The sequence below is a fragment of the Vipera berus genome (assembly GCF_964194415.1).
Source record: "Vipera berus genome assembly, chromosome: 1".
Taxonomy (NCBI): domain Eukaryota; kingdom Metazoa; phylum Chordata; class Lepidosauria; order Squamata; family Viperidae; genus Vipera; species Vipera berus.
In genome coordinates, this window is record NC_138202.1 from 20,723,927 (window position 1) to 20,738,671 (window position 14,745).

General features: G+C 39.2%; 1 protein-coding gene and 1 long non-coding RNA gene across 5 annotated transcripts in view; one reads left to right on the forward strand and one right to left on the reverse strand.

The window, feature by feature from the left end:
* The first annotated feature begins 34 nt into the window (after positions 1–34).
* Positions 35–14,745, forward strand: part of TOGARAM1 (TOG array regulator of axonemal microtubules 1) — a 44,443-nt gene continuing 29,732 nt past the window's right edge. For 2 of the 4 annotated variants that reach the window (XM_081331731.1, XM_081331732.1), the window contains exons 1-7: positions 42–1,230; positions 4,975–5,026; positions 7,372–7,506; positions 8,543–8,833; positions 10,522–10,784; positions 11,226–11,458; positions 12,799–12,899. In XM_081331731.1, coding sequence (XP_081187857.1) covers positions 73–1,230; positions 4,975–5,026; positions 7,372–7,506; positions 8,543–8,833; positions 10,522–10,784; positions 11,226–11,458; positions 12,799–12,899 — 2,233 coding nt within the window. In that variant the 5' untranslated portion in view covers positions 42–72. Of the gene's footprint in view, positions 1,231–4,974; positions 5,027–7,371; positions 7,507–8,542; positions 8,834–10,521; positions 10,785–11,225; positions 11,459–12,798; positions 12,900–14,745 lie in introns of all 4 variants that reach the window. The other 2 variants (XR_014026982.1, XM_081331733.1) reach the window with 2 other exon arrangements.
* LOC308670331 lies at positions 8,827–12,694 on the reverse strand. Its single transcript, XR_014026997.1, has 3 exons — positions 12,635–12,694; positions 11,153–11,262; positions 8,827–8,884 (listed from the first exon to the last, which is right to left on the reverse strand). It is a non-coding gene; the product is annotated as an uncharacterized lncRNA (long non-coding RNA).

Consider the following 14,745-nt stretch of genomic DNA (forward strand, 5'->3'; position numbering starts at 1 on the left):
GGGGCCCGGCGGCGGCGGCGGCGGCCTCGGGGCGGGCTGGCGGGGCAGCCGGGCAAAGCCCTGGAGTGGGGCATGGCCAGAGAGGAAGAGCAGGAAGGGGGTGCCTCCGGCGGAGGAGGGGGCGGCGGCGGAGCAGGAGGCCGCGGAGGCGGGGAGCAATGGGAGGCGCCCGACGCCTCTTTTCTTGCAGGCCGCGTTCCGCCGCCGACCCAACCGGGAGCCACGCTGCGCTTCGGGCTGGTCCCGTCGGAGCTGCACGCGCGGCTGCTGGACCAGCAGGACTACCGAGGCCGCGTGGGCGCCATGGAGCAGCTAAAGCGGGTTTTGGGAGAGGCGCCGGGTGCGGCCTTGGCCTGCTTGCCCGCACCTAGCCTCCTTGGGCTGCTCAGCCTGCTGCGGGCGTTGCTGGACGACTCGAACTTCAAAGTGGCGCTGGGTGCGCTAGAAGGGCTGCGCCTGCTGGCTGTCCGCCTAGGCCCGGCCGCGGGGAGCCGGTCCCGCTTGGAGCCGTTGGTGGCGGCCGCAGCTAAAGTGCTAGGCGATGCTAAGTTGGCCATCCGTCAGGAGTACCATCAACTCTTTCTGGGTCTGATGCGGGCAGCCGGCCCTCAGCCCGTGCTGGATCTCCTGCTGCGCCCTGAGCACCTGCAGCATCGCAATTCTCGGGTCCGCGAGGTTGTCCTGGCCATCTGCATCGCTGCTCTCCTAACCTTCCCTAGCGAGGACTTCGAGCTGCCCAAGCTGGTGGCTGCACTTGCTCCTGCTCTGGCGGACAGCAAGCGCCGCGTTCGTCACGCCGCCCTAGAGGCTTTTGCTGTTTTGGCCTCGGCCCTGGGCCCCGGTCGCACCAGCCTGATCTTCAAGGCAGTGGACGTGGTCGAGCTTCAGGATAATTGCGAAGGAGTCATGAGTGCTGTGCAGGCTCGGTTGGCGAGAAAAACTCTTCCCAAGCTGACCGACCAGTGGTTTGTGGAGTACGCTGTCCCCCTGCCTTCCTCAGCAAACGGGCGCGGCTTTCATTTGCCTCATGGAGCGGACACAGATTGGCTCCTGGAAGGCAACCGAATCCAGAGTGCCCACAGCTACTCTGGAGAGACTGCTGGGTCTTTTACCCCTTTTGCAGATCACGCAGTATGTCCCCGGCGTGTGTTAAGTGCTGGGAAAGGAAAACTGCCTTGGGAGAGCGAACGACCTGAGAAACAAACTTGCTTTGCAAAAGGAAGTGAACCAGTAAGTAAAATCATCCTATGGTCCTGGAATCTTAAATTGTTCTTCAGTCTATATGGAGTCATCCAGGTGTCTTCAGGCAAAAACTTTCACCAGCCAAGATTCCCATTGATTTTCCTGTGTAGGGCTGAAAGGATGTGGAGTCAATATATCTGGATAGTACTAGGTTAGGGAAAACTAGTTTGTATTGTGTTAAAGAATAAAGACTCAAACTCCATTTACTCTGGTTTTTAGCTGAAGTTCATGCTACCATTACCAAAAATTTGACCCAATTAAATTTACTTTTGTTGTTGTTGTTAGATGCAAAGTCGTGTCCGACCCATCGCGACCCTATGGACAACATTCCTCCAGGCCTTCCTGTCCTCTACCATCTTCTGGAGTCCATTTAAGCTCACGCCTACTGCTTCAGTGACTCCATCCAGCCACCTCATTCTCTGTCGTCCCCTTCTTCTCTTGCCCTCAATCTTTCCAAGCATTAGGCTCTTCTCCAGTGAGTCCTTCCTTCTCATTAGGTGGCCAAAGTATTTGAGTTTTAGCTTCAGGATCTGGCCTTCTAAAGAGCAGTCAGGGTTGATCTCCTCTAGGGCTGACCGGTTTGATCGCCTTGCAGTCCAAGGGACTCAGGAGTCTTCTCCAGCACCAGAGTTCAAAGGCCTCAATTCTTTGGTGCTCAGCCTTTCTTATGGTCCAACTTTCACTGCCATACATTGCAACTGGGAAGACCATAGCCTTGACTATACACACTTTTGTTGACAGGGTGATGTCTCTGCTTTTTAGTGTGCTGTCTAGATTTGCCATGGCTTTCCTCCCCAGGAGCAAGCGTCTTTTAATTTCTTGGCTACAGTCCCCATCTGCAGTGATCTTGGAGCCCAGGAAAATAAAATCTGTCACTACCTCCATTTCTTCCCCATCTATTTGCCAGGAATTGAGAGGGCCAGATGCCATGATTTACTTTTAGGTATTCTTAATACTGTATGGCTTATATTTTAAGTAATATTTTTAAGATTTCACATTTTTATACTGTAATAGCATAATTGTGGTTTAATTGTTGGCAGGCAGCTTTAGGGCCATAGTGCAATATTGGTGGGATATGATTAAATCAATTAAAAATGACGTAACTCTTAATTTTATTCTTTCACCCAGACCCTCAGGACTTAGCTTCCAGATCACTTGATTTAATCCTTTTTGCTACTACTTTCTAATGTATTTGTTGAATATGATTACCATGCTGCACAGTCATGTTAATGATTTTGTGGATATTAAAAGGAAAAAAATGGAAAATAGGGCATTTAGAGAGGATTGTTGCCTATGCTGAAAAATCTGCACCACTTGTTGGCTGCTAACTGGGCACTATTTCTTGTTTATGGAACTCATGTTAAGTCCTTTTGCTTTATTGTTAAGAATTTTTTCTGCAATTAAGATATGCTGAGAGGTCCTTTTGATGATGTTCTCAAACTACCAGTTTACTAATATGAGATGTAGGAGAGAGCTTTCTCCTGTGTCACTTTGAACTATATCTTCACAGTCATGTTATAAAAATTTGGGCACTTGACAACCTGCATGTTTTTATGATAGTTGCACCATCCCTGGGTCACGTTATTACCAAAGTTGATGGGAGAAGCTGGATTTGCTTAACTACCACATGATTCACTTAACAATTGTTTAACAACCATGGCAAAAAATCGTAAAATCAGGCATGACTCACTGAACAGCCACCCTGTTTAGCAATGGAAATTCTGGTCACAATTGTGGTTGTATCAACCACAATTTGGAAGACTCAGTATCTATTGAAACTGTCCCAAGAACAGTACAGGAATAGCATTGTTATGGCCAGATTAAAGTGGTTCATAGACATTATTTAAGAACTCAAATAAAACTCAAATAGATGAATTTCAGGCACATGATTTGGGTATTTGCATAATCCTCCCAAACACTGCTCTTCTATTCAAATTTTATTTTCATGCAGAACTTAACAGTTGTATGTAAGAAGGAATATTTGCATTGATGGAAAGCTAAATTACCATGGAGATTAGTTGAGGTTTAAACGCTATCATATGTTTCCTTCTTCTGAATTTCTGCATAGAAGCATGGTGTTAACAAAAATTGACAATGTGTAATCACAATGTCTTGAATATGTGCCATGAAGAAAGAAATTGAAAGCTGTCAGAAACAACTTCTGTGTTCCATATTAATTAGTGAACCATGATAAGAGGAATTGCTAGATCAGACCCATTTTTTTTAAAAAAAATGTCTAGTATGAATGATCCCCATGCAGAACTTGAACTTAGCAACTACCTTTCAGGAGTCTGCAGGCCCTGAATTTGATAGATTTATTCAAGCCATTATGGCTAATCAAGTTTGATTGTTCATATGTAGAAAGCGTTCTGAAAGTTTTTGAATCAACAGCTGAAGCTGCTGCTTAAATTTGCTGTACACTTCTGTTCATCAAGCAGTTTTATACGTGTCCATCCTTTATTGCAGCAGTCTTCAACCTTTTTGGCACCAGGGACCGGTTTTGTGGAAGACAATTTTTCCACGGATTGGTGGGGTGAGGAGGAGCATGCATCCTAGATCCCTTGAATGTGCAGTTTAAAATAGGATTCACGTTCCTATGGAAATCTAATGCCTGGTGATCTGAGGTGGTGGTGGTAGCACTGGGGAACAACTGCAAATGCAGATGAAGCTTCGCTTGCCCACTGTTTACTTCCGGCTGTGCAGCCTGGTTCCTATCAGGCCACAGACTGGTACTGGTCGATGGGCCGGGAGCTGGGGACCCCTGCTTTCTTAGACCTCACCTCTGGACATTTATTTTGTATAGTGTAATGGAGGTGATGTCACTATATTGCAAGTGTATGGTTTTTCAAATGATCATACTCTTTTATTTTCCTCATCTGTTTCAGACCTATTAATATTTGTGAGATTGGCAGCTATATAAGTATGATATATAAATAAATAATTTAAAAAGGAAAAAAAAAACAAAGATCAGTATCAAATTCAATAGATAACACAAAGGTAAAACTGATATTGACTTTGAACAGTGCCTTTCTAAATAGGCCATAAGATGCAAGTGTCTTAAACCATTCAGAATAACTTCCTAATGGTCAAGCCAGTATGTTATATTGATTATTGAAATAATATTTGAGTTAGGATAAGTTCAAAGAAAAGTAAATGAACAAAATTTTCACAGTCTTTAATTTTTTTAGCTAAGGTTTCTCAGGATTTGAAGAAGATTAATAATTACATTTAGGTACATTCCAATGAGCTCAGTTTTGTTACAGATTAACATAAGTAGCCCCACAGCAATTAAAGGAATTTGTGCAGTCAGCTTTGTTCATAGGAGTTCAGGAACAGTACGGACCAATACAGGAAAATTAGCAGGTACAGAAATTATTCTTTTGTTGTGATTTTTTTTATTAAAAAAGTTTCATAAAGGCTAATATTTGTAGTAAACTAGATGGTCTCTTAAGTTGACTTTCAGTTCTGTATGTAATTAAATTTGCACTGTCCTAAGAACAGTGGAGGAGTGGAGTTGTTATGGCCAGACTAAAGTGGCTATCAAAAATGATCAGGCTTTAAAAACTCAACTTAGTTAAAATATCCTTTTTGAAAACTTCAAATGGTTTCCCATACTATATCTAGGTTCTACATTCTAGTCAGTGTACTTTTTTCCTCTTAATTTTGCAAATGAAAAAAAGATGTAAATTACATTATACAGTAAGTACTATTTGCCTTTTCTTTCTGTTCCAGTGCTTGACATCAAATGATTTTCTTCACTCTCCTAAATTAAGAGCTCCTCAAGGTAAGCCAGTGAAATACTAAGTATGTATAGAGCTTTAAGAACATCAGAGTCATTTATGCTGACATGATGGTACAATAGATGATACAGTACAGAAAGAGTTCAGCCACCCAGCTGCCTGTTTTGCCCTCTCCTCTGTGCTCTTTTGTTGTCTGGCCTGCGTAAGACAGAACAAGGTACTGCTAAATTATTCTGACGTCTGGTGCAACGGATCATTTTTGAAGCTGTCTGTCATAGCTCAAAAGGATTAGATGTTTCCTTTTTGTTCAGTACTCCCGCTGTCATCTTTAAAATGTTGGGAAAGGATTCTATTTAAGTAGTTAAAACAGAATGAGACTGAGAGGACAAGAACATGTACTCCATTGATTGCCTAGTTATTAGAACATCTGAGAATATTTTTGCAGTGTGCTAATTTAATCAAAACATTTTTTTTAAAAAAAATTGCCTAGAAAGATATAGGAGAAGATGATTCGTGGAATATCCCAAAGAAATGCAGAATTAAAATCAACTGAAATTTTAACTTGAGAAAATAAAACTTTGGGATTTGCTTGTTTTAATAAACAATGCAGCTGATTTTAATACTATATCTCTTGTTTACCCCCACCTCTGAACGACAACTGGACCAAATGGTAGATGGGTTTTATAGATATAAAAAAGGGCCAGTGAAGAGGGATAGATCAAGATCACATGAAGTGTTAATACCACTTTACAATGCCTTGGTAAGGCCACACTTAGAATACTGCATCCAGTTTTGGTCACCATGATGTAAAAAAGATGTTGAGACTCTAGAAAGAGTACAGAGAAGAGCAACAAAGATGATCGGGGGACTGGAGGCTAAGACATATAGGGAACAGTTGCTGGAATTGGGTATGTGTAGTTTAACGAAGAGAAGGGTGAGGGGTGACATGATAGCAATGTTCCAATATCTCAGGGGCTGCCACAAAGGAGAGGGAGTCAAGCTGAAGGCAGGACAAGAAGCAACGGATGGAAACTAATCAAGGAGAGAAGCAACCTAGAACTAAGGAGAAACTTCCTGACAGTTAGAACAATTAATCAGTGGAACAACCTGCCTCCAGAAGCTGTGAATGCTCCAATACTGGAAGTTTTTAAGAAGAGACTGGACAACCATTTGTCTGAAATGATATAGGGTTTCCTGCCTGAGCAGGGGGCTGGAGTAGATGACCTCTAAGGTCCCTTCCAACTTTATGATGATGATGATGATGATGAATGGGAATAAATATGGGATATATAGTTAGTATATTGATATAGCCATGAGCTATATTTATTATGCAACTCTTTTTTGTAAAACACCTGTTTACATCCTGGTTAGAGTGATAAATGGCCACTGGAAATTGTAAATATTAAAATGCAATGAATTATATAATTATTAATGTATTCATTCACATATCACATAATGCTTGTGTATTCTATTCTCTTGTTGCTTACAATTCCCAGAAGTCACTGAATTCTATCTACCACTCTTTGGAAGGAAATGGAGGTGTCTAGAAGTGCAGTACTACAAAAAGTTTACTATCAGTTGGTAGTTTTATAAGACAAATTTAGTCAAGGACATTTCTTGCAGTTTGCTCTGAATTTGCTAAGTAGGGCAGAAAGCTGGAAATTTAAATTGGCAAGTAGTACTGGGGAGGAAATTTAAATCTGATATGTTTTGCATAACATCTTTAAAATGTTTAGAATGAGATCTTTATAATGGTATACAGGTTCTCCTCGACTTATGACCATAATGTCAGTTGTAAGTCATGATGGTCAGAAAGCAGGTATCCACATGATCAGACGTGATTTTGTTCCCAGGCCTGAGGTTACTACACATACACACACACACGCACACACACACACACACACACACACACACGTACCTATTGTATTTATATCAATTATCTTTCTGATTGGTTTAGTCCGGGCTGCATGTTTGTGTGATTATGTGCATTTAATTGCTTTTATTGGTTCTGATTTTGTAAACCAAGCAGAGTTTAATAAAGTGAGTAGTTATTACAAATATAATAAATAATATTGTCAATAGAAAAATTGTATTGGAGATTCCTTTTATCTCCTACTTTGGAAACTATATATCTGATTAAAAGAATCTTTAAACAAATGTAATATTTTGATATGCTATGAGGGAAAAGGGTTCTATTTTTTCTGTTCTATATGAGATATATTATTCTGTCGTATAAAATATCTTGCTAGAAAATAATGCAGAGAGTGGATTTTTACAGCTTTCTTTCATCCTCTTTACACTAAAATAGATTTTAAAATGTGAATTAAACTTGTCATTGTCAATGGGACATGGAAACATATCTGACTGTCTTTACTTTTTTGCTTGAAAGGTGTGATGGCCTCTCATCAGCCACATATTTCAGGGAAATCCAATCTACTTGGTTTTTCTCATAGCTGTGGAAAAAGTGGCAGTGTGGATTCTGACCTACAGTTTCTAGGACTTAGCAGTCCATGGCAAGATAAAGGTATTGAATAGCATGACTACTCAGGATGGTATTCAACATTCACTGATAGTAGACTTCTCCCCATTACTTTTCTACTTCATTCTGCTCCATAAGGGCTCTAATATTCATAGACACATTTGTGAATAATAAGGTGTCCATAAATATATCAACTACAATAGGATTACATTAGACATCCAAATAATTACAATATTAAGCTGTACAAATTTGGATATTTAGCCTAATTAGCTGGGTACTGCTTATAGAACTTTCCCACCACTGCAGAGTAAAATCCTTAATGAGATTGACTTTACCTGTGCCAAGCATAAGCATAACCACTAAGTTTAAGCAGCTGTTCTGTTTTTAGAATATCGTGTGATGTCAGATTGGTTTCTAGTCTGCTTCTCTGTTAAATCTTCAAATTTCTAAATTATGTTTTAATTTAATGCTTACTTTGCTCTTTGTTATTTTTGCTCATTATAACCTGTGTGGGGAAAACCAGATTGTTGGGGGCAATAAGCTGACTTTGTAATAATGCCGCTTGGGGGGCGGGGGCGGTGAAAGCCCTAATAAGCAGGCATATACATAGAATGAAGGCTATTGCTAAGCACATTGATTTGTGCTTAGATTGTAAGCCGCCCTGAGTCTTCAGAGAAGAGCGGGATATAAATAGGAATAAAAAAAACATACTTATTTTTTAAATAGTCTTGTATCTATCCTGTTATACAAATCAGCGAAATGCAGTTTGTAGTATTCCACATGTTGCTACATTTCAGTTGCCATAAGGATTAACCATTATGAGTAAGTATGAGACTTGTAGTGCTGCAATATCTGAAGAGTCAACCCCCACTTAAAATGTTCCAGGAAAGAAAAATTAGCATAACCTGATTTAATATACGGACTAACAAGTACTAAAAACACTTCTGCTTGATAGGATTAGGAACTCAAATAAAAATCTTCCATGCTCTTCTCCTTACAGATTAAAGATCAGACACGATTGCCAATAGTATTGTTTTTCAGGATTATTTTATGCAAACTGTCTACTTTGTGTCTTTTCCAGTGTGTACTAGCCTCAATTTTAAGCCTCAGCGGACCTTTTGTAGCCCACCTGAGCATGCTTCTCCTCTCCTGGGCTGTCATACTAGCCAAGGAACATTCATTCTTCCATCCTACCCATTTTCATCACCCAGGCAGAGTCCAAAGCACACCTCTCCACCAACAGATTCACTTAAGAAATCACAAGATCATGCTGTTAATTTCTCTAATTCCTGGCCTCTTAAGAGCTTTGAAGGGCTTCCAAAACCTACACATCAGAAGAAGTTTTCCAGCCCAATATCAGGAGAGGAAGCAGGTAACCATCCTTGGTAATAATCTGTGCTGTTTCCAATAATGTGCACAAAATCTGGAAATAAGATGCCAAGAAAGGGGGGGAAAAGGAAGTAGGTGTAAGAAAGACATTAGCAATCAACTCACTCTTAAACTTTAACAACTGTTCTTCAAAGGCAGTAATTTACATTCTATGTCAATACTAATAAATGAAATTACCATCTAATATCAGTTTTGTCTTATTTTTTTGTGACAGACAAAAAGTGATACTAGGCTAATTTAATTCTGATATGCTATTTTTTTAGCTTGCAGCCACTTTATAAGAATTTGTACAAATAAAAACCATACAGTTATATATTTCTGTTCTAGTCTATTGTATTTTCTTTAAAGTTATCTAGAACTGTTTTTAAGAGAAGTACTAGTCTCAGGATTTAACACATTTCATGGGAGCAGAACTTAAAAACCGATAAGCATTTGTTTCAGGGAGGGCATGTTTAAAGAGACTCTTCCATTTGATGTCTAGGGATAATCATTGTCTTTGTTGTCAGCCATTCATTCATGTCCGATCCTCAGCCGCTTTATGGATCAGCAATCTCTATCCTCTGTCTCACACCACTTCCTTCAGATCTGCCATGGTCGTTCCAGTGTCATCTTTTATAGTGTCCAGACAGTTGATACTAGGGTGGCCCCTTCTCCTTTTTCCGCTGATCACTCCCAGCATGATTGACTTTTCGAGTGTGTCAGCTCTTATTACATGACCAAAGTATTACAGCCTTTGTTTGGCAATTTTGACTTCAACTGATATTTTTGGTGAGGTTTGCTCTAGGACTTCTTTCTTTGTTATTTTTGCAGTCCATGGGATGCGTAATAGTCACCTCCAACACCACATTTCAAAGGTATCCACCCTTATCCTGTCTGCCCTTTTCAGAGTCTGTGTTTTGCAGCCATAAGCAGCAACTGAAAAAAAATATTACATTAATCTGCATTTGGTTGTGAGACTGATATCTTTATTCTTCCAGGTGTTATTCATGCCAGGCATTGCAGTTCTTCCAACTGCTATACGCCTTGTGATCTCAGGGCTGCAGCCATCACTTTGGTCGATTTTAGAACCCAAGAAGATGAATTCCTTTACTGTTTCAACAGTCTCATTGTCAATCTGCACTCTGACCTGTGTGTTCTCTGCAACTGTCATTATCTTTGTTTTCTTGATGTTAAGGCGCCATCCAAATTTTTCACTTTCATCTTTGAGTCTCAGAATTAACCACTGCATTTCCTCCTTGCTTTCTGCAAGCAATGTTGTGTTATCTGCATATTGGAGATTGTTGATATTCCTGATTTTAACCGTAATGGTAGATTCCTACAAATGTGCATTTCTCATAACTATTTCTGTGTATATGTTGAATAGTACAAGTAACAGGATGCAACTTTGCTGAGTGCGTTTTTTAATCCTGAACTATTTTATGTCTCCATAGTCCATTTTTACAGTGGCTGCCTGGTCAGAGTACAATGACTGAATGAGCTGGATGTGGTGTGGTGATATTCCCAGTTCTTTGAGGCAGTTCTAGAGCAAAAACAAATTAATTGAGAGCTTTAGAAGCTGTTGCAGATAATGCAGTATCTATCTAGTGATTCCATTCTGTACTAATCAGTAAGTGCTCCTATTAGGACATCAGCAGCACATTGCTAACATATCCTTTAAATCTCTTCGTACAGAGGTGAAGCCTCAAGATACTCCTCCTATTCAACTGAAACCTGCCTTTGTAAGGACCCCAGCTTCAAGGAGAGGCCTGAGTGGAACAAAGCCAGTGCCTCCAATCCCTAGGGGGGTGAGCCCCTTGCCTGATAAAACAGAAATCAGTTCAATGGGACGAAGGAATGGAGAACTAGAAGACATGTGGCTAAATGAAAGGGATAAGAAATTGGCGATTGATCTTTCAGAGTTAAACATCAATGAAAGAGAGCTTGATGAGGAAGAGGTAGGAGTAAATGTGTCTGTTCTGTTTATTCTCATGGATGTCTTAAGTGATATAGTTACATGGTTGACATGATGTTTTGCCCTTTTTGTTGCATTTATTAAATTTATATGCCACCCATCTCACTATCAAGTGACTCAGTGGGTAATTTATACCTATTTTTATCTTTTACAGGCATTGTTAGAAAATTATGTTACAGATGATTCTGGAGTTCTTGCTTGCCTTCTGCTGTAGTACTATTTATTAACTCAAGGTGAATGCTGTAGTGAATGGTACTACGTATTAGAAAATAGAAATTACTATAAAGCAGAAGAAAAACAGGAAATGAATCTTATAACCAAATAGTTTTGCTATTCATTAAAATGTCTTACAACAGAGAAGTAATAGACGATGTCTGGATTCATGCTTTTCTTTACAGGATTATGTGTTGTTCCTTGTCTTTAGATGCACAGTTCTCTTCGGTCTCTTCGAAATAGTGCAGCTAAGAAGAGAGCAAAGTTGAACGGCAGCACTTCTGATCTTGAAAGCCCTGATTCAGTGTTGAAGCTTGATCTAACTTCAGAGTCACCTTCTTGCTTGTCATCTCCAAGTACTAGTTCTTACAGCGAAAGTGGAGTCTATAGTCTTGAATCTGTAACATCCCCGCTCTCTACAGCCCCCCAAGGGTTAAGAACAATGTAAGTTTATTCAGAAGTTAAGAATGATATGTAAGTTTGGAGAAAAGATTGTGCTTGATTATTGTTTCCTCTAAGCTACTGTAGTGTTGTTTAGCTATCTTAGTTTGTTTTTCAACCAAGCAGTCAATTACTTGGAGAGGACTGATGATCTGGAAGTGTGTTAGGCTATTTGGATCAGAAGAGCACAGCTCTAAGACCTCGTAGTCGCTTCTGGGTCAATTTGTGTTTCTAATATTTGTTAACAAATTTTAGCAGCTCCTGAGTAAATAATTGAGTGGATGGTAATTAGCAGAATTTAGTTTTAATTAAACACAATTCACATTTTAAAAAGTAATGTCTTGGCTACACTTGCTACTTTTGGAGTATATGCATTGGCCTTGAAGAATTGTCTGTTGGATTTGGAATAATGTAAAACTCCCTCAAAATGTTTAACTATCTGCAACTGAGATAGTTAAAGCTATACTTGTCAATATCATCAGTTGTTTGTGAAGCGTAGCTATTTACATCATGAACTTCATATCTGAGGAAGTTGATTAATTCAGCTAAGTTTGTCTGCCTTAAGCAATAGCTATCCCAAAGGTTCTTTTTCACAAGGCAACTGGATTTTCTTGTTTTTCTTTGAAGACATTTCGCTTCTCATCCCTGAAGCTTCTTCAGCTCTTCGCTTCTTATATGAGAAGCAAAATATTTTCAAAGAAAAATTTGAAATGTCTTCAAAGAAAAACAAGAAAGTCCAGTTGCCTTGTGAAAAAGAACCTTTGGGATAACTATGACCTGGATGACTGAGAATCTCCATAGACACTTAATCAATAGCAACATTTTAGGATTTCATATGGGGATATTTTCAATCTAACCTGTGTATACAAAGCAGGTAATCTGACACTTAGCTTATGGTCCCCGAATTTACAACTTTGAAGATAAGAATATTGTAATTCTCATTTAGATATTTTAATATTCCAATAATGTCTACATGGCAACTCTTCCCCCTCCTACCCCATTCCTCCCATTTAGACAAGAGGGAGGGGAACATTCCTGACAACATATTAATGCAACTATTGTAGCTTTATGATTGAATAGTAAGTGTAAAACTCATTGTCTTAATCCTGCTGAATCTAGTAAAGGATCACTTTTTTCACTTTGTTGAATTTCTAATTGGAAACACTTCTTTCAACTTACCATCTTGATGCCAGCTACATTTAGTGTTTTTTTGAAAAAGTAATTAAATTTTTCTTGTCCGTGCAATCCACAGATAGCTTGTTCAGAATAACTTGAGAGTCAGCATTGGAGTGTCTGTAAAAAGTTGGTGTATGTTAATCTTAAATATTTTTCTGTTTTAATAGATCAGATATCTTTTCTCTGCCTGGAAGTAATTCCCGCCCCACAAAGCTCTCACCTGCACGGAATCGAAGCTCTATTATTGTGGAGCAGAATCCTAGTGCAGGTATGGTATTAAGAATAGGAGGAAATATTGGATTTAGTAAAATGAAGACATTTTAGTTGTTTGTAATATACCATATCTCTCCAGTATATTCAATCAAATATAATGAAATATTAATACATATACATACATATATGCGTAAGTAGACACATACTAATACATATATTTTACTGTTTTGTATCTGTACTTGTACTTGATGAGTACATTAATATCAAGTTTTTGGATCCTGATAGAATATTAACTGTGCTACATCACTGAAAAAACTGTCAAAACCACTACCAAAGAATTTTAAATGTATTTCACAGTTGGTTTTTATTAATTTTTTTTACTAAGAAAGCTATGCATTTTCTGTAGCACAAAATTAGGATTATTCATAATAGTATTGATTGAATGAACCAAGGAATAGGGAATAAGAAATAGAAGATATGAATAGACAAGGTCATCCAAAAATAGTTGAAGGCATATCCCCAAAGAGAAAAGAGCCAAATTTTAGAAGTGTGATGCTGATCGTGCAAGAGGTACAAAGGAAAATATAATCTTAGGTACGTTTAGAAGAAAAGGTTCTTCTGAATCTTTCTGAAACGTCAGAAAAGGTGCTTTTTCTGTGAAAATCCACTACATGCAGTACTGACACTACCTCCCAGTGGTCTACCTACCTCTAGACATGTTCAGAATGGATTAGAAGAAGGGAATAAAGGGAGATATGATAGCAGTCTGATGTAAAACATTGGTATATAAAAATAGGAGTTGACCTATTCTCTGTTGTCTTAGAGAGCAGAACGGAACCAATGGGTTGTAACTACAGGGAACTTTAGATATCATTAGGTGTTTGGAGGAATGTTGTATTAACTTCTTTATGTTTTAGTTTATATAGTTTTTCTCTTTTATGATTGTAAGCCACCAGAGTTATCTTGAGGTAAGATGTGCGGGCCTATAAATTTTATAAATATAAACAGAAAATTTATTTATTTTATAAATAAATAAATAAAAATTTTACTCTAGGATTTGTTAACCAGAGTAACAGGTTGCCTCACGAAGTGGCATGTTTCTCTTTACTAGATGGATCTAGACAATAAAAAGGTTACTGTTTGAAATGCTTTAGCAGAGTTTAGCCGAGTTTTAAGCAAGCCAGGAGTTTGATCAGATTATCTATTGTGGTACAGTTCAGTCATCCTGTGATTAACCACTGTAGTAGCAAAAATACACGTGCTCCTAAGTGAATAAGGGTTATGACTGGTTGTGATGAGGCATCATTGGGACTTGAATTACCATAAGGAATCCCAGGCCCCTGTGTGGCAAAGTGCAGTTCAGAAAACAAAGGTGGAATGGAGTAAAAGTAACCGTGCATTTCTTACACTCTGACTAGTTGTCATTTTTGTATAATGTGCAATGGCAGGCAGCTTTATACAGCCTGTCAACATTTTTTAAAAAATAATTTAGGTAGTCCTTGAGTTTCAGCCATAACAGCACTGAAGAAAACTGGACTTAAGAATAGTCCTTGAAGTAGCAGCTGTCATGACGTCTCTGTATCACATTATCAAGATTTGGATTCCTGGCGATTGGCCCATGTTTATGGGCCATCACAGCATCACACTATCACATTCTTCTGCCTTTCTGAACTACCTCTGCTTTAACTCCCCCCATCTGCCTATTTTTCTCCCATACACACATCTCCGTCCTTTTGGCCACCCTGCACAATTTGGCCAAGATGAAGAATCCACTGTATGCTGCCATCACCTTTGCCCCCAGCTGACCTTCATCGTATTCTTCACTTTGCCTTCCCTATGCTGGACTTGCCAACAACCATGTATACGTGATCCCTGGCTGGCAATGGTCTGCTTAAGTGGGA